At 40.4% G+C, this 19,703-nt stretch overlaps 1 protein-coding gene across 14 annotated transcripts in view; it reads right to left on the reverse strand.

Annotated features, from left to right (window-relative positions):
• Positions 1-19,703, reverse strand: part of APTX (aprataxin) — a 66,607-nt gene that overhangs the window by 32,981 nt on the left and 13,923 nt on the right. For 5 of the 14 annotated variants that reach the window (XM_082694559.1, XM_082694556.1, XM_082694562.1 and 2 more), the window contains 2 exons: positions 18,974-19,077; positions 17,930-18,219 (listed from right to left, as the gene is read on the reverse strand). In XM_082694559.1, the coding sequence (XP_082550685.1) occupies positions 18,065-18,219; positions 18,974-19,077 (259 nt within the window). In that variant the 3' untranslated portion in view covers positions 17,930-18,064. Of the gene's footprint in view, positions 1-7,961; positions 9,479-9,960; positions 10,209-17,929; positions 18,220-18,973; positions 19,078-19,703 lie in introns of those variants that run through there. The other 9 variants (XR_014301674.1, XR_014301676.1, XM_082694557.1 and 6 more) reach the window with 5 other exon arrangements.

A 19,703-nucleotide genomic window follows, 5' to 3' on the forward strand; every position in this document is an offset into this window, starting at 1 on the left:
GGTAGCCATCTGTGAGGTTTATTATAAAGTCTACTGATTTTTTTTCCCCTAACCTTGATTAGCTAATTTTTTTTTTAAGATTTTATTTATTTATTTGAGAGAAGGCATGCACATGTGCAAGCAATATAAGAAGTAGAGGCAGAGGGACAAGCAAACTCCGTGCTAAGCGTGGAGCCCAACACGGGGCTTGATCTCACGACTCTTAAGATCACGACCTGAGCAGAAATCGAGAGTTGAAGGTTTAACTGACAAAGCCTCCCAGGTGCCCCCGATCAGTTAATGTTAAGATAGGAGCAAAGAAAGCAAACTGAGGCATCAATTCAGTGTTAGGATATAGGACAGTGGGTTTAGCATAGAAGTAAAAGGGGTGGTTGTGGGAAAATTATTTTAGAGAATCAAATATGAGGTTCATGGAGAAGAAAGCAAACCTAAGATGGGGATACTAAATTGGGAGGAAGTGAAAGGACCAAGGAACTGAAAATCTAGACAATGGTGAAAAACTGATATAGTGGAAATGAAGCTATGAAAAAGCAGCAGGCTGGAGTCAGGGATCAGGATACCTGAGTTTTACCTGAATATTCTATAATGGAGATGTTCTATAAGAAGGCAAGTTTCAGAATATGACCATGCAAAAGATGGGAAAAACATAACGCAGTGGTAAAAAGCATGGACTTTGAGCCAGGAAGAATTTCTGTTACTAGTTTTATTATTTACCTTCATTTAGCTTTGGTTTCTTCACCACACCTGTTCATTAGATTGTTGTGAGAATTAAAGGAAATTTAATTTCTTTGAATTAAAGAGCTCTGTTCAGTGCCCAGCACATACTAAGCTCTCAATAACTGATAGTTTAAAAAAAAAAAAAAAAAGGAGAAAAAAACACATACATCCCCTATTATTCTGTCTACCATTAATTAAGATGCACAACCCAGGGGCACCTGGGTGGCTCAGTCAGTTAAGCGTCCAACTCTTGGTTATGATCTCAGAGTCCTTAGGTCAAGTCCAGCATGTGGCTCTGCGCTCAGCATGGATTCTGCTTGACATTCTTTCCCTCTCGTTCTCCCTCCCTGCCACCTGCTTGTACACTCATATGCACACTTTCTCTCTCTAGAGCAAACAAACAAAACCTTTTTTTAAAAAAGATGCACAGGGGCGCCTGAGTGGCACAGTGGGTTGAGGCCTCTGGCTTCGGCTCTGGTCGTGATCCTGGGATCAGGTCCCACCTCAGGCTCTCTGCTCGGTGGGGAGCCTGCTTCCCCCCTCTCTCTCTGCCTGCTTCTCTGCCTACTTGTGATCTCTCTCTGTCAAATAAGTAAATAAATAAAATATTTAAAAAAAAAAAAAGATGCACATCATTTGGGTGGAAAAATGTAATACCTATAATACCGATGCTGATATTGCCTATGGGCAACAAACATTTCCAAATTTTATGCAAATGCCTAACAAGAAAGAAGTGAAAAGCCTAATCCAGTTATAAGCTCTTCCTTTCCCTTGATTATAAATGTCTAAGAAAATGAGTACACACAATAGTGATTAGTATTCCAGCAATTAACAAGTCAGCTATTACAGCAAAAACTCAATCCCATCAACTAAGCCAACATTTTGAAGAGGAAAGAAATATTTTTAAATGAAATATATTTTAAATGAAAAAGAACCTATTTCCAGATAACAAGTAAAAAATAATGGTTAAGGGGTGCCTGGGTGGCTCAGCGGGTTAAGCCTCTGCCTTCAGCTCAGGTCATGATCTCAGGGTCCTGGGATCGAGGCCCGCATCAAGCTCTCTGCTTAGTTGGGAGCCTGCTTCCCCCTCTCTCTCTGCCTGCCTCTCTGCCTACCTGTGACCAATCTCTCTCTCAAAAAAATAAATAAAATCTTTCAAAAAAAATGTTAAGGAAAACAAACCAAAGAGCCAGTGTGCTTAGGGATAGCAGAATTTTTCCTGGTAAAGCTGAAAAGGAATGTCAGATTTACCTAGTGCAATCAGCATGTTCAAGGTCAGAAAGCTTTCCCTACTCCATATGTCCTTATCACTCCTCCCCCACTCTTTATCATATGAAGTGTGGGAAATGTATACCTATACATTAAAAATGTTAAATAAATCAATTCACCAGAAGCCCTTACAGTGCAGCTGGAGACCAAGTATAACTGGGTCATGGGCTAAAGGAATGACTGCAGACTTGTTGTCTGTTACTTATGTGTGAGGGCACATGGTTTGATCTGTGACATAACAAACTGCATTTAACTCAAATGGCTTTAAACCACACAGCTGGAAGGCACTACCTGCTGTTCTCTGCCTGGCACATAGTAGGTACTCAACAAATGTTAAAATCCATTGGTTCATTTATGTAGCCAACATCTTTTGAGTCCCTAATATGTCTCAAACATTACTCTAGACATCAGAAATAGAGCAAACACATTTTTAAATTTATTTATTTTGCTATTTGCATATGAAAATAATATATGATTACTGCAAAAAGTAAAACAATAAAAAGACATGTCAAATTTTCTTTGAGGTAAAATATGGAATCAACTATTTTAAATGTCCCATGAACATATGGGGAATAAAGTGTTTCTTCTCTATTCAAAGGAAGTACGGTCTTTCTCCTGTATTCAAGAGTGTATATGCACACTCACGTGTATGCACACACATGCACAAAGTTAACTTGTTACATTGTTCAATTCCTATATGTCCTTACTTATTTTTTTAACTACTGGAGATGTCCAATTTTCATATGCACATACTAAAATCTCTTACTAGAATTATTTTATCTCACTAGTCAATGAAAATTAAGATTAAAGAATCATAAAACAATGAATTGAGATGAAAGAGCTAAAGTAACCCCTTTATTAAGCACCACATGAATCAGAAAAACATTAAATGAATCTATCTATATTAGTAGAATGTCTGTAGCTAAATACATTGTGGATTAAATGATAAGATTTTTTTTCTTCAGAAAAATCCTTTTTCTGTTAACGTCAAATTAAATCCCTCAAGCACAAGAACTATGTATCAGATCATTTACCTCTTCTGTGACTCATAATTATTCCCACTGGCTCATTTTTAATGCTGGCTTTTGTATGGTTGAAAACGACTGTGCAATTAGGTTAATTCTATTTCTGTTAAAAGGACAAAAATTAGGTTTCTCTCAAGAAACAGAAGCCATATGAATACAGTGATGATAAAGTAAAAAACAGTTCAGAAACACTTTTAACTGTAATACAAAGTCCTATTAGGCTAGCCAACAAACGCGATTGTGAGAGAAGAGCCTGCCTGCATTGTTCATCTTTAAAGGTCCCTCACTTTTCTTTTGGACAACTCCTCTTCAGATCTTAAATAAGGAGAAGATAATGTGCAAACTAAAATTATTTTATGTAGTCCCATCTAGAAAGCAATGAGCCAAAGAAGGAGAAGCCCAGCTGACCATCTATGCTATTAGTCACATTGGTTTAAAACCTCACAGGTTTTGTGAGGATAAAACAAAAAGAAAACCTTCCCATAAGAAAGAATCCAGAGGGTGGATACTATAATGAATGACAAGTGTGTATAATCATACAAAATGTTCACTTTTCATACAGGCACAACAAATTTCATCTGCACCAGGCCAAATGGCAGCAAGTTTAATCTTGAAGTTGACTATAGCTCCAAATGCCAGTGAAGTGAATTCACCTAAAATCTTCAGATTACTGTCCCATTTAAACACTTAATAGTTTAGGCAATGAATACTGTTAAGCTGAAAATAAATTAAAAAAAGAAAAAAAACTTAATAGTTTAGAGGTACCTGGATGGCTCAGTCATTGAGTGGCTGCCTTCAGCTCAGGTCACCATCCTAGGGTTCCGGGATCGAGCCCTGTGTTGGGCTCCCTGCTCAGCAAGAAGCCTGCTTCTCCCTCTTCCACTTCCCCTGCTTGTGTTCCCTCTCTCGCTGTGTCTCTCTCTGTCAATAAATAAAGTCTTAAAAAAAAAAAACCTTAATAGTTTATTAATTAATGTGGAAACTATTGCTGTAAGCTCTTATCTTTAGAAGAGGGACTAAGTTATTTTTCTTGAAATTCTTCTGCATTAAAAATAACTTGTTTTGTCAAGGATGCCTTATTTGGTCCTAGGGTATATATATATATGTTTGGCATCTACTAAAATAAGTATTTTAAGACTGTTCACTGTTGTACATAGTTCCTTTTGTCAGCAAGCAAACAAGAATCTCTATGAAGAGACTGAACCAATTCCACCAACAAGTTTCCTTCAAAAACAACTCTTAGCCATAATCATCATAGTTATTTAGTGACCATCTACCAAGCGCTCTACCTGCATTACTTCATGTAACCCTGCAAGGTAGACGGTATCTCAGCTCTTTTACGAAGGGGACTAAGGCAAGAATAACATAACATGCCATAGGCATCTGAGTTACCGCCTTCTCCTCAACCAGGCTTGGGTCATTCTCAACTTGCCTGCTAACATACCTTGACTGAAATTCAAGGCTCAAGAACCAGTTTAAGGGAGATGTTATATGTGGATACAGGAAGGGCACCTGGACATGAGGGAAGAGCTCTGTCTTCAGATTATCCAATCCCTCATCCCAACTTAATCTGTGTCAGAACCATGCTAAGTTGTAGATTCCTCAGCAAAGTGAAACTAAAGCCACCTACCCAATGGCCTTATTGCCAAGGCTGGTGGCTGGCAAAAATGGAGCCTCGGTACCATTTAGTTAGTGCCTCTATGTCCAGTGGACCATATTACTTAGGATCCAGCAGAAGTGGGGGGGGGGGATCTCTTCTTGAAGGGACCAGTTTCTATTTCTCATGGCAAACCTAGCATGGGAACTCCTTTTGTCCCCAAAGACCTCCGTGTCCCCACTGCTTACCCACATGCCTGGGCAGCCTGAGGCTCTCTGTGCCCACCTCCTTCTCATGAATGAGTTCCCATCTCTTTCTCAAAAAGTAGATGCCACTCCGGTGTTCCTGCCACCACCAGTAACTGAAAAACAAACTCTTCCATTAGAGAACACTGTGCTCAGCAGGTCAGCCAGGCTCCTGGAAATGCAAACTGGAGTTTCAAAAGATGAAAAGATTCCTGGAGGATTTTGTGGTGTTTTGGAGAGTGCCTCTGGGCAGATCGCCCAGTGACAAGTTCTTTCCAAATTGTGACAATTCAATCACACCTTCTACAAAGAACTGACTTTTCACACTTAACCATCGGTGGTAGCTGCCCTTGTTCATTTTCCCCCAAGTCTTGAAGAGAGTTTGGGATTATGATACCAAGACAAATGCATGGTTTTCTGGCCATTCCTCCCATTCCATGGTGCCTGTGAACTGACAAGCAGGCACAGACAGGAGGTAAGGGAACTCTACTGATGGTTACACTGGAGTTGGAAAGTTGGCACATAGAGCCCAGGGAATGCATCCCACCCCTCACAGTCCCCACAGGTGTCAGGGGGAAAAAAAACCAAATAGTTGGACAGGAAGTAGTCTAAATTGCATGGCCTTCAGCTAGCAGTTGTATGCTTTTCCCTTTAAATTCTTTGCTTTAATCACAGATTCTCACTACAGGGAAGGAGACATTGGGAGGGAAGGAAGGAAGAAAGAAAAACGTCATATAAAAAAAAATTACCCCATCAGATAATGCTTAAAAATCCTTTAACTAGATAATCATATTCAAAAAATAAATAAGTAAATGTGGGGCACCTTGGTGGCTCAGTCGTTAAGCATCTGCCTTTGGCTCGAGTTGTAGTCCTGGGGTCTTGGGATCAAGCTCCTGAGCCCCCACACCAGGCTCCCTGCTCAGCAGGAGGCCTGCTTCTCCCTCTCCCACTCCCCCTGCTTGTGTTCCCTCTCTCACTGTCTCTCTCGGCCAAATAAATAAATAAAATATTTTAAAAATAAATGAATGAATGGATGAATGAATGAATCTATACACAGACTTTACACCTATCACAAAAAAATTAATTCAAAGCAGATCACAGACCTATATGGAAAACACAAAACTATAAAACTCCTAGAAGACAACATGAGATAAAATCTAGTGACCCTGGGTTTGGTGATGACTTTACAACACCAAAGGCATAATCCATGAAAAAAATAAGTTGTACTTCATTAAAAAAAAATCCTTTAACTGGGGACAAAATTTTTTGTTGTACAAATAAAGTTGAAATGTGAATTCCTATCTTGAAAAGATAATGTCGAAGTTTAAAATCATATAAAATAGGGAAGCCTGGGTGGCTCAGTTGGTTAAACATCTGACTCTTGGTCTCAGCTCAGGTCTTGATCTCAGGGTCATGAGTTCAAGCACACTGGGTCCCATACTAGGCATGGAGACCACTTTAAAAAATAAATAAATAAAATTATACCAAATATAAAAGACTAATGGGAGCACCCGGCTGGATCAGTTGATAACAGGATGTGACTCTTGGTCTTAGCATCATGAGTATGAGCCCCATGCTGGGTGTGCAGAGTACTTAAAGATAAAAAAGCTTTTAAAAAATTTTTAAAGAAATAAATAAAATAAAATAAAAGACTAATGGCAGATCCTTGCCCGGGTCATATTGTTTAACAGCTGTGGTACAGGTAAGAAGAAAAGAGATGAGAACACCCTAACACAATTACTCATTTGTAAGAAAACAGGAAGGAAAAATATTTGTGAAACATACAAGGTACAAAACCTTATCCTAGGAGTACCATGCCATTTCCACTTTACCCTCTTGAACACATGCCTTCTCTTAGAGACACAAGGAAACCTGATGGTTCAGGTGTTGAAACTAGATTAAATATTTCCTTGTTATCAACAGCCAAGGCCATCTCCGTAAGTCTCAGGTCCAACCCAGCATTCAATTCAACATCTTTCATATCTTTGCTATTTAAAAAATTCAATTAATAAGAAGAAAAGAGATGTTTTAATAATAATGTATATGAACTCAGTATTTGACTCAAAAAATTTAGAAAATATAAAGAGAAAGTAAATAAGGCAAAAAAAAATTATAATGAGAATCCTAAAAGTAACAAATTCAAGAATTACTTTTTTGAAAAATAACACTTAATAATAAATATAAGGAAACATCTAGCAAATGTAATCAGTAAAAGAAATACATAAAGTAAAACATGAGAAACAGAATGAAGAACAGAAACCAAAACTTAAAAAAAAAAAAAAAGTGAAGTATATAACCCTTGCTCACATTTATCAAAAACCATTAAAGAGATCAAGTTCCCATCCAGGGAGAAAAACCCTTCTTCAAACTCCCCTCCTCTCATCGACAGTTTTCCAGACCACTCTAAAGCTCCTAGTTCCCAAATGCCTCAAAGTCTTCCTCAAAAGTTTACCTCGCGTATCTTTTTTTTCATATTTCTCCTCCCTCCCTCCTTACCATGCAGGGTTAACATGGAGAAGCCAGATCACCTTTCCCACTACTTGAATGTTCTACCACAAAGGATATCCTGGAAACTGACCCAGCTCCTAACCATTCTCCTGATACTTCATATCAGAAGTCTGGGTTCCAGGCCACAAAGCTTTCACACATGAATCAATCTACATAACTCACCCCAAACCCCATCCATCAAAAATGTTTCCTGGAGTCCAAACAACATTGAAAGAGTAGCCCTCAGGGGTGCCTAGGTGGCTCAGGCCATGATCCCAGCGTCCCAGGATGGAGTCCCACGACAGGCCCTGGAGCCTGCTTCTCCCTCTTCCCCTCCTCCCCCCGATTATGCTCTCCATCTCACTTTCTAATAAATAGATAAAATCTTTAAAAAAAAAAAAAAAGAGTAGCCCTCAGGATCTAAGAGGTTCATTCCAAGAACTCAAGGATGGCTCAATATTGGAACTTAATACAACATGCCACATCAACATAACACTCAAGAAAAATTATGGGACCTCAGTGGCTGCTAAAACACATTTGAAAATACAGTTAGGAAGTTCTAGAACAATTTTGAACAAAATGTAGCTGACATCTCCGTGAAAGAGACAGAGATTAAGGTTGGGAGCAAACAGAAAATCTACTTTTCTAGATCTAGTAACAGGGAAATCAGATCCAAAACTTGAATTACCTTCATTTGTGTCATCCTCAGGCCCAAGTGAACTTGTTACAGCTTGGAATTTGGCCTTGCAGGATGTCCTTCTGCCTCTAAAGGGCTGGAGAACTGATCCGACTTATTAAAATTATTAGCCACTTTTTATCAGCTATTAATAGAAGTAACTAATGTTGATTGCATTCCCTTGTGATCTATTACTTTAAAAAATAAAATCTGGGTTTTTTTTTCACATTCCCAAACATATATTCACTGAAGCTAATAAGAAATCTGCACAATATAACAGAATTTAAATTACCTACCTTCTCACCATCCAAAACCGACCATTAATTAACATTTTAGTGTATTTTCTCCAAGCATGAATTTGGGGATATAAACACTCTTGGTGTTTAATAAGGATGTAAGTTTGTCATGGTATTATAATAATCATTTCTGTGTCCCAAACCCCTCAATGGGACACCAGAGGCTACTCGATTAAAGATAATTAATAGATTCTCAGGGCAAGAGATTAAACACTTATCTGCCCAAAGCACCAAGGGCATTAGATGCCTCCCCATGGTAGTAAAGTGACTTTCTGTGTGTGGTTTGGAAAAAAAAGCTCTACCAGATGGTTCAGAATCATCAGGGCCAATGGAATGCGCGCGCACACACACACACATACACACACGTGCCAGTTGAGAACCTCTGCCCTAGGAAATTCATGGATAATTGATATGTTGAAAATGTTTGGAGAGAGGGTGCATAGCTTTCACCAAATTCTCTGAATCTGTGACTCCTTCAAAATGTCAGAAGTCCTGGCTTATAAAATTCTTTCCAACTCTAATATTCTGGCCCTATTTGAGGCTGGGGGAATTATTCTGCCTGCTTAGAAAACAAAAGTCTCAGAAGAGCTGGAGGACAGAAGTGAAGCTGGGTTCTTCCATCACAGGGAGATTTTGAGGGAAGCTGACCCATGGAAAATGCACATATACCCCTATGTATATACCGTATCTGTGTATCAGTTGTCTTGCTTTGACAGTGTTTCCTCTAATATCAAACCATCACAGACTTAACAACTATGTCAATGTAAAAATAACACCACTTTTCAAGGATATGTCCAGAAGTGTCTGCTCCCAGCGCTGCTCGCAGTTATACTTGTGATGTGAACAAGAGTTACTAATCTTGGGGTCAAATTAAGAAATGGGAGGAAATGAGCTATCCTATTTTCAAGGCCTACCATGCATTTGAAATTCCTCAAGACCCTCATTTGATAAATTTCAGACTCAGCTTTGAACCCTGGCTCTAGCTACTTTTAGAGTCTAACCTTGGGGCCAAACAGCCTCCCCTTAATAATCATGAATGTTTTGTATTCTTACCTATCCCCTGGTTTTCTCTCAAACGTCTCTCTTGATTAGGACATCAGTTAAACACACATCAGCCTTATTTAAAAAAAAAAAAAAAGTACATATTTTATTTTGAAGCACTGATTCTGAAACAAAAGAATTAGGTGAAACTAAATTTTGGATTAGAAAACAGATTAAGAATTTAGTGTTCAAGTGCTGCCATCTGGTGGCCAAAGATAGTCACCAAAAAAATAAGCCTCTCCTTGAAAATATAGGGAATCACCCCAATAGTCCTAATTACCTGGTTTGCTAGCATGATTAAAATCTGGAATGTTATGTAGGAAAAATTTTTTTTTAAGATTTTATTTATTTATTTGACAGAGAGAGATGACAAGCAGGCAGAGAGGCAGGCAGAGAGAGAAGCAGAAGCAGGCTCCCCGACGAGCAGAGAGCCCAATGCGGGACTCGATCCCAGGACCCGGAGATCATGACCTGAGCCGAAGGCAGCGGCTTAACCCACTGAGCCACCCAGGCACCCCTTATGTAGGAAACTATTATCTAGGACGTTATATGAGAAAATATTAACATGTTTATGTTCCCCTAATTCTGATCCATATGAGATACTGTGTCCATCAACAATGGCAACAAGGTTTATTAAATGTTTCTAAAAGCCAAAGATGCAGTCTCACCAGACACACTTGACAATTAAATTCCACTGCAACAGAGAGGGTTGTTTTCTTCATGCTTTCAATGAAACATGAGGTCTCATCCACTCAAAATTTTATTGGGATCCTATTATGATCCAGGTACAATGAATTTCATTGAGTACTTGATGGAGAACCAAAAAACAGCATCTGTTCTAGAGAACTTCATGGTCTGGTGAAAAAAAAAAAAAAAGGTTCCCAGAAGCCTGTAAGGTTTGGTATCTATGTGGGCTAAAAACCTGCCTGCAAGGTGCGCCTTTTTCTCATTCACGTTATCAGGACTGTGGTCTATCAGCTTCTCAAATAGATAATTCAGAGAGGTATGCCTAAGAGGGTCTCTTCCCTAATGCCTGACCATCCAGAGGGATCATATTTTAGTATTTGACCTATTTCCTATCCCCGTTCTGTCATGAACATTTTCTCTTTTCTGGGTTCTGGAAAGCAAAAATAAGTTTCTTTTCCCTAGTCACTGGACAATTCTCTAGGTATTTAGTAACCCAGAGAATATTTGTGATAGTGAAATTGCTGTCCATAGTGGATAAGAATTCAGCTGCTCAACTGGCTTTTCAGGCAGCCTTCAAAGTCCTCTCCTCTGCCTTGGCCCTGGCCTCCTATCTCCAGAATTCAGCCAAGGAAAGGGCAGCAAAGGTGGTGGTCTACTGGTGACACACCAAGCAGGTGCCCTAGGACGGCAACTCCAACCAGCATTTTAAGAGGACATCCTATATAGTTTCTGGGGAAATTTCGGTATAGCAGCAATGGCCACGGTCGCCAAACTGTGGAAAGAACCAAGATGCCCTTCAATGGACAAATGGATAAGGAAGATGTGGTCCATATACACTATGGAGTATTATGTCTCCATCAGAAAGGATGAATACCTAACTTTTGTAGCAACATGGACAGGACTGGAAGAGATTATGCTGAGTGAAATAAGTCAAGAAGAGAGAGTCAAGTATCATATGGTTTCAGTTATTTGTGGAGCATAACAAATAGCATGGAGGACAAGGGGAGTTAGAAAGGAGAAGGGAGTTGAGGGAAATTGGAAGGGGAGGTGAACCATGAGAGACTATGGACTGAAAAACAATCTGAGGGGTTTGAAGGGGTGGGGGGTGGGAGGTTGGGGGAACCAGGTGGTAGGTATTAGAGAAGGCATGGATTGCATGGAGCACTGGGTGTGGTGCAAAAATAATGAATACTGTTATGCTGAAAATTTTAAAAAAAAAAAAAAAAGGTCCTTGGCCAGTAACTAATCATTAAATTTGAAAATACGATCCAGTTTTTCTTCCAATCAAGGCAAATACAGGTCAGCAGTGGGGGCAGTGGATTGTGTCAACTTTTCAACTTGTAGCTGCCACAAGTCCAAGACCGTTTGCCTCCTTTTTAGTCTTAGATCCAACGGCAACAGTGTGGGGCCAAAGAAGTTCCCAGCTATGGGAATTAGGTGTGCAGCCCACGAGTGGTAACCAACTAGTGTTTTGCAAACTGCTCCTCCTCCTTCCATGAAATTCTAGTGTGGCCCTCCACCCCTCACCTCAAGATGGTCCTGTTACTTGAGATGGCCAGAGTATGCCATCCACCAAAGAGACACAGTGATTATTCTAGAGATGATTATGTGACTTAAGCAAAGAAGTCAGGATGCTTCCTGTGCTTTGGCAGAAATGTGGAGGGGGGATGGATGGGAAGGATCCAGCTCTCTCAGCCTGCAGCCAGAAGCTATTTGTGCTGCTCCCTGGACAGAGGCAACAAAGGAAAGCAGAACTGAGATGAAAAGGGAGTTTAATGGTATCATTTAAACCCCTAGATTCAGCTATGCCCTTTGCCTTTCCCATAGGTTCAGAATCAACATAAAGTGGGGGAAATGAAGACTTCTTTAAAAACTTACTTTACAGGTTAATGCATAAGTGCAAAGGATTTCTTGCACTTTAGAAAGCTCATCTGCCTGAATGGATAAAGAAGATGTGGTATATATACACACAATGGAATACTATGCAGCCATCAAAAGAAATGAAATCTTGCCATTTGCGACGAACTAGAGGGTATCATGCTTAGCGAAATAAGTCAATCGGAGAAAGACAACTATCATATGATCTCCCTGACATGAGGAAGTGGAGATGCAACATGGGGGGTTAAGGGGGTAGGAGAAGAATGAATGAAACAAGATGGGATTGGGAGGGAGACAAACCATAAGTGACTCTTAATCTCACAAAACACACTGAGGGTTGCTGGGGGGAGGGGGTTTGGGAAAAGGGGGGAGGGGTTATGGACATTGGGGAGGGTATGTGCTATGGTGAATGCTGTGAAGTGTGTAAACCTGGCAATTCACAGATCTGTACCCCTGGGGATAAAAATGCATTATATGTTTATAAAAAATAAATAAATAAATAAAAATTTAAAAAAAGAAAGCTCATCTGCCACTTTCAGTCTTAGTGGGGGAAAAAGACCTTGAAGGCAGAGCAATGGAAACTAATCACCTGAAGGCTGAGGACTCAAATCTTACACAGAGGACTTTAAATATAATCTAATCCAAGGCTCTGGTTTTAAATATATAAAACCAAAGCTAGAAGGGGAAAAGGGCTTGATTGAAAGAATATTCACCAAGGCTTTACAGATCAGATGGGGTTCGAGTTTGGCAGAGATAGGATTGAGAGCTGGACCATCCCAGTGCCTGGCCCTTTCATGTTTATGCTTGTTTAATCCTCAGTCAACCTGGGAGGTACATATTTTATTTCCATTTGATAGATGATGAAATTGAGGCCAGAGGGGTTAAATGACTTCCCTAGTGCCACAGAGCTAACATGGAACACAGCTGAGCCTCAAATATAAGCCTATAGTGATTTTTTTTCATACTCTACATTTACATGAAAAAAATATTATGAAGCAGGACAGAAGCAAGTGGGACTTAGGAGAGCAGCTAACCCTTATTCTCAAGATGTCACTGTCTACGGCACTTGGCTGGCTCAGTCAGTAGAGCATGGGACTCTTTATCTTGGGATTGCGAGCTCAAGTCCCATGTTGGAGGCACAATTTACTTAATAAATAGAAAAACAAACAAACAAACAAAAGCGCCAGTGTCTAAGAGGATCTGGGAAGAGTCGAGAGGAGTATTGCAATAAAGGCCAAGATCTGGTTTAAATTGCTAAATGAGCCCCTTAAATCTCCAAGTCCCAGCTGCCTTCTAAAAATTGAAGAAGTTGAAATAGATGGTCTCAAAATAATTTTTTTAAATGGAAAAGGAAAATGAGTTGAGTAGTGAATGGCCCAGAATCTTAGAGGTCTAAACTCCTAATCTCCTTTCCACTGCTCCACAGCCTCACATTCCCTTCCATGAGGTTTGGGTAGATAGCAGCTGCTGACAAGGGAACACTCTGGCCCTTGAGTGTGGCTCTCATTTGATGAGTCATTCAACAATGGCCTAAACAATACTAATAATGCATCAGACCACTAATTCGTATACTCTAAAACCCAAAACCCATTCCTTGATGGTAGAGTTTATTTGCTAATAATAATAATAATACTAAATGAAAAGATATAAAGAATAGATTACTCTAGTTCAGAGAGTCTAATGCAATTTGAGGGCCCTTTCCTCCAGCTCTGACTTAAGATCTGTTATAAACTATTTAAGGTCTACTCTTCATAGTCTCATATAAAGTATTCACTTGCTCAGTTTCGGGTTCCAGTTCATCTCAGTCATCATACTACCTACTCTTTAAGTAACAAAAGAACTCAATTATAAACTGGCTTCTTGGCTAGGGTTAAAGTAACCGAATAATATTTGACCATTTTATTTTAATAAAACTGCTGCCTTGCCTGGCTATGATGGGGCTAAGGTAGAAGAGGATAACCCCTAATGGATGAAAATACAACTTGGGAGTCCCAAGTGTGAGTTATATGCATTTGCTCCGCTTTTTCATCCCAGTATGCCCTGTACCTTGAGAAGACTCCATTCAATTGTAACATAATAATACATCTGGGATAAAAGGCAAAGAAAGATCACTTTTTCTAGTGAGAATATAACAAAAGCCCACTTGAGAGAGGGGGTGGTAAAGGATCTATATACCTCAATATTTCATGCCCTTTACCTGGGCCCTCAAAGTCATTCTTCACATCTCCTGTCCCAAAAATTCAATGACTCAAGGTCAGAGTAGCCTGGCGGAACAAAAAATGTAGAGGTGGTCACCTCATTCTTCCAAATTTCCCTTCATTATATCTCACTGTGATATAGTTTCTACTTGATTGCAGTTTCTTATCAAATATTTTCATTTTTATTTTAATATCAATATGCTAAGCTACATAGCATTGTTGATAAGGTAGAAAATTAAATTGAATGTTCTTGCAATACCTATGTTTAAAAAGTTCACTGGGCACCTTCTCTGAAGTTTAGCTAAATGTTCTACAATTCACAAGTACACTGGCTGAGGCCTCAATGAAATCTTTGCTGTAGTCAGGGATTACTTAGAGTCCAGCATAGTTTGGACTGTTAACCTACTGTACCCAGGAGATATTGCAACTCCCACTATCCTGGGATACAATCACGATGTAGCTGATCTATTAATGCAGATTACTGCTTTTAGGAGTGTAGATTCACTGCCTTTTAGATAGCTCACGGTAAGTCTGTCAGCCACAGTTCCTGAACCCCTAAGACCGGTTGAGAATTTCTCTATTTCCCAAGAGTCCTGTCTCCATGTGGTGGCTGAACTAGAGCCAGAAGTCATAAGCCCTTAGGATGTACATGTGCCAAACGCTGACGGAGGAGCATTGAGATCAAAGGAGAGCATCCCAGGGACATCCTAGAGATGAGGTCTCTCCCCTAGTCCTCCATAGTGATTCCAGACACCTCTTAAAATTCCAGATGCTAGGTGATGACTTTTTTCTCCAGAGCAGAGGTTCTTAAGTTGGGGTCCACAGACCCCTAGGGAATCTATGGAAGCAACTTCAAGGGTACATAAGATATGTATACCTACATTATTCTGGGGAGTGAACTTCATAGCCTTCATCATATTTTTTATTCTTATCTACAGAATAATCTTCAGAGCACTGTGGAAATCTTAAAGTTATAGTTACTGAGATAGAGGCAGTTAGGCCAATTCTGACACAGATCAGCCCTGAATCTCTGATATCCAGCCATATCCAGCATATGTGACTGACTACCATTCCAGGCTCCAGAAAACATCCCTGAAACTGCAAGGACTTAGTGACCATCTCAACTATGGTCTGGTCCCTGAAAGGAGCACTTGTACCTGGATGTCTCAGAGACATACTCAGAAGAAGAAAAATATATATGCTCTGAGCCTAAGGTTAGATGAGTTCATCACAGATCCCAGGTCACACCTTTGAGACTGCCCTCTGAGCAGGAGGAAGAAATGGGAGTCACTCAAGAGGAAGAGTCATCAGCTCTAGGCCGCAGCCCTGGAAGCATGGGGCCCGAGGGCCTCTTCCCAATCCCTAAAGAAACAAAGCACTGGTCCCAATAATAACTCATTCTCCCTTATCTAATGCCCAGGGTTTCCCTGGATCCTGAAATAAAACTGACCCTGCAAAGGGAAGGAAAGCCTACAACTAGCCCAGCAAGGCAACCAGAAAATGATGTGTGTATCTTCACAGGGCAAAGTCAAATCCAGGAGTTTCAGAAGTGCAAGGTGCTTTGAAGCCAGAAATTCATTTATACTGTGGTTCTCAAACTTTAGTATGAATAACAGTCATCCTGAATGTTTTTGTTCTTTTTGTTTGTTTGTTTGTTTTGACAGAGAGAGAAAGTACTTGAGAAGGAGGAGGGGTAGAGGAAGAGGAAGAACAAGACTCCCAAGCAGGTTCCATGCTGAGCACGGAGCCCAATGTGGGGCTCAGTATCATGATCCTGAGATCATGACCCAAGAGAAAAATCAGGAGTCAGACACTTAACCAACTGAGCCACTCAGGTACCCACTGAATGCCTGTTTTATAATACAGGTTCCTAGGCCCAAGGGATTGTGATTCAGGTTATAAAATGAAACTAGCAATTCTGATTTCAGGCATCTACGGAGTATACCTTTAGGAAGTATTCAAAGTTTCTAGGGGCTTTTAGGCATCAGATGTGAAAAGGGTGCTTTAAAGGAACTGACAATCCTCAGAGAAATCATTAAAATGCCATGGAGAGCTTTTGGTCAGCAAAGGCCCCTGGGGGTCTATGGCTCCTAATGGTTAGTATTACGTTTATATTCTTCAACTAATAGGGAAAATGAGTTTGGCACACCAGAACTAAGACCAACTTTGAAGCCCAGCAACCTTTATAGATGATTAAATTTTTATCCTTTAAAGGGTCATCACGAAGGTACCTACCCCACAGAATTACATACAGGGAGATGTAAATTAAATAATTTGAACAAAGTGTTTAGCATAATGCCCAGACACACAGAAGCTGAGCAAATGTTACACAGTAATCAAGTCTAATCATTAATTACTACTAATTATGACTATACCCATGCTCACCAAGAAACCACTGTAACATCTTGTTTGTTTGTGAAAGACTGAGGGTAAATGTGGTCTCTACAGATTGAGGTTTTCTCCAGAGAGATGTTATTATTAAGGGTTATTTTTTTTTAAAGATTTTATTTATTTATCAGAGAGAGAGAGCGAGCACAGGCAGAAAGAGGCAGAGGGAGAAGCAGGCTCCCCGCCGAGCAAGAAGCCCATTGCAGGACTCAATCCCAGGACGCCAGGATCATGACCTGAGCCGAAGGCAGCTGCTCAACCAACTGAGTCACCCAGGCATCCCACGGGGTATTTTTTTTTTTAACTCAAGAGCAAAAAGAATCACATCCTCAAATACATCACCAATGTAATTAGAAACATTTTAGAATTCCCTTCACCTTCAGTTCTGACATTAACCAAAAATCAAAATGCTCCAACAGTGCCATCTAAATTTTCTCTGAGTGAAAAATGAAGCTATGGGGTTCTGTGCAACTTTTCAGTCTACAGTGACCTCTACATGCTTCAAACTAAATCTGGGACTGTTACCTGAACTCCCAACAGTTTCAACTACCTAAGAGAGCTGCCCCAAACAAATAAACTTAACTTCCAGATGAAAGATCCAAGCAGGGGCACCTGGGTGGCTCAGTGGGTTAAAGCCTCTGCCTTCGGCTCAGTTCATGATCCCAGGGTCCTGGGATTGAGCCCCACATCGGGCTCTCACTCAGCAGGGAGCCTGCTTCCCCCACCCTCTCTCTCTGCCTGCCTCTCTGCCTACTTGTGATCTCTGTCTGTCAAATAAATAAAATCTTTAAAAAAAAAAAAAAAAAGAAAGATCCAAGCAGATCAGCAAGAAGGCTTGACAGCCGAACCTGATGAACATTTGGCCAAGTATTTCCTCACCAGCCAGTAACCCCTGATATTAGAAAACCCCATCTCTCCACCCCCTCATGTAGCCTGTTTGCTTAAAGTGCGTAAGAACTGGTGAGACACACTTCCTGAGAAGGGAGCATTGGTGGTTTTGGATAGAAAGGGCAGAAAAGACAGATGAAGATAGAAAAGACAGAAGCAACTAAGTTTCTCCATGAAGAAAGTAAAGGGAAAGAATATTACAGAATAGATTAATATCAGAGAATAAGACCAACTTGAGCTTTCAGGATAAATATGAGACCTCTTTAGCTGCTCTGATGAAGGTACCACATGCCTCTGGGGAGAAAGGATTAAACGCACGGACAGAAATATATAGCCCACCCTCTCCCATATCTTCCATTAGGTCAGTCTGAACATGGCTTTGCCCCTCATTAGTCATACTTGACATGGATCCTGGAGACTGGGAGTCAGGCCTGGCCCAGCCACCATCACCAGAGAACACATCCATGATAAACCCAAATTCCTAATTCCTAAACTACTTCAAGCCACCCCATATTGTACCCACTCAGGAACAGAAGCTTTGTTTTAAAAAAAGGCTGCATGTTTTAATTCAAGAAATAAAAGTTCACAGGCAATCCAGAACAGGTGCAAGGTGCAAGGAATTTGTTCTAAACAATCAGCCACACCTGCTGCAAAAGTCCAGGCTCCATGGAATCACTTTGGCCAGTGCCTCCTGAGATGTTCTTTCAGCTGAGGAATGGAAGGCAGCAGCTGCTGACACTCATGACAACGGAGAGGCAGCTTCAAGAGCTCAGGCGTCCCATCTCGGACACTCACTCTGCCAGTGTCCTGTACCATCTCTATCACAGCTGCAAACAAAGAAAAACGTTCAAAGCCCACCTACTCTGAAAAGCCAATGTAAGATAACCCCCAGAAAAGCAAATGTGACTCCAAATAAAAACATGCCAGGTATCCTAAAGCTAGTAAACTTGAGGTTAAACTCACTGTGGGGAAAATGCGTTTGATCAGATTCTAAATCTGAGCAACCTGTTTCTGAAATAATTACATTCATTTGGGACACACTGTAAGCAACCCATGTTATTATGTCAAGCGCTTACCACAGTGCTTTACCGCTGGTAAGCGTTTGGTAGCTGCCATTATTAATGCCCAGCATACTGCAGGTGCACAGTATACACACTGGGAAATGCCCTCTTCCATATACACAGCCCTCCCCTGTTAATTAACCACTCATGACATGAGGCAGCCCCCAAGCTCCTATCCAGCTGATGGCAGAAAAGACAATTGTTGAGAGCTTTCACATCCCTGAACTCTGATAATTCTCAGGACAACCTTTAAGTCCCCTGTTGTTACAATAAAACACCTTTCTGGCTCTGACATAACAGCTTTCTAGGTCCACCCCCACCCCTTCAAGAAGGCTGCTCAAAGCAAAGTGGCAACACTACTCAATTCAAATAATCCAGTTTCTTTTAATGGGTCTCTATAGGGACACAAAGTTGTATGTGGGCTTTTGCGGTCAGGTAATTATCTAGGGAAACAACTAAATCAAATATAAGAAGAGCTGAGAAAATGAAACAAATGTGAAAACTAAAGAACTCTGTTTACCTTGTGATTCTAGGAAGTATTCTGTATTGAAAGAATTCCAATGTTTTTTGTTTTTAAGGCAAGGAGAATCAAAATCCTGGCTGATCACATGAAGGTGTACATGGCTAGTTGAGAGAGAAGGAAGATGATCATTAAATCCATTAAAAGCTATGGCTTAGTCAAAATGACAAACAATAAAAATATGGGTATACAAAATATTGCTAGTGTTTCCATTTAATCCAATTCATTCAATCATTCACTTAAGAACATTTAATGCTCACTAAGTACCTACTAGAGCCAAGCATTATTCTAGCACTGGGAATTTAGCAGTGAACAAAATGAGAAAGGCCTCTGCCCTTATAATTATAGTCTAATAAAAAAAGACAATTTTTGAAAATAAAAATATATGGGGAAAATTCAAATCATTAACATTGGTTTTTTTGGTTTCTTTGTGTGTGGGGGGGGGTGGTTTTAAGATTTTATTTATTTATTTGACACACAGAGAGAGAGATCACAAGTAGGCAGAGAGGTGGGTGGGTGGGGGGCGGGGAAAGCAGGCTCCCCGCTGAGCAGAGAGCCCGATGTGGGGCTCGATCCCAGGACCCTGAGATCATGACCCAAGCCAAAGGCAGAGGCTTTAACCCACTTAGCCACCCAGGCACCCCAATCATCAACATTTTTAAGGAAAAACATAAACCAGGGAAATGGGACACAGAGTGCTCAGGGGTTAGAAGTTACCTCTTTAGCTATA

Source organism: Mustela nivalis, assembly GCF_964662115.1.
Source record: "Mustela nivalis genome assembly, chromosome: 13".
NCBI classification, from domain to species: Eukaryota; Metazoa; Chordata; class Mammalia; order Carnivora; family Mustelidae; genus Mustela; species Mustela nivalis.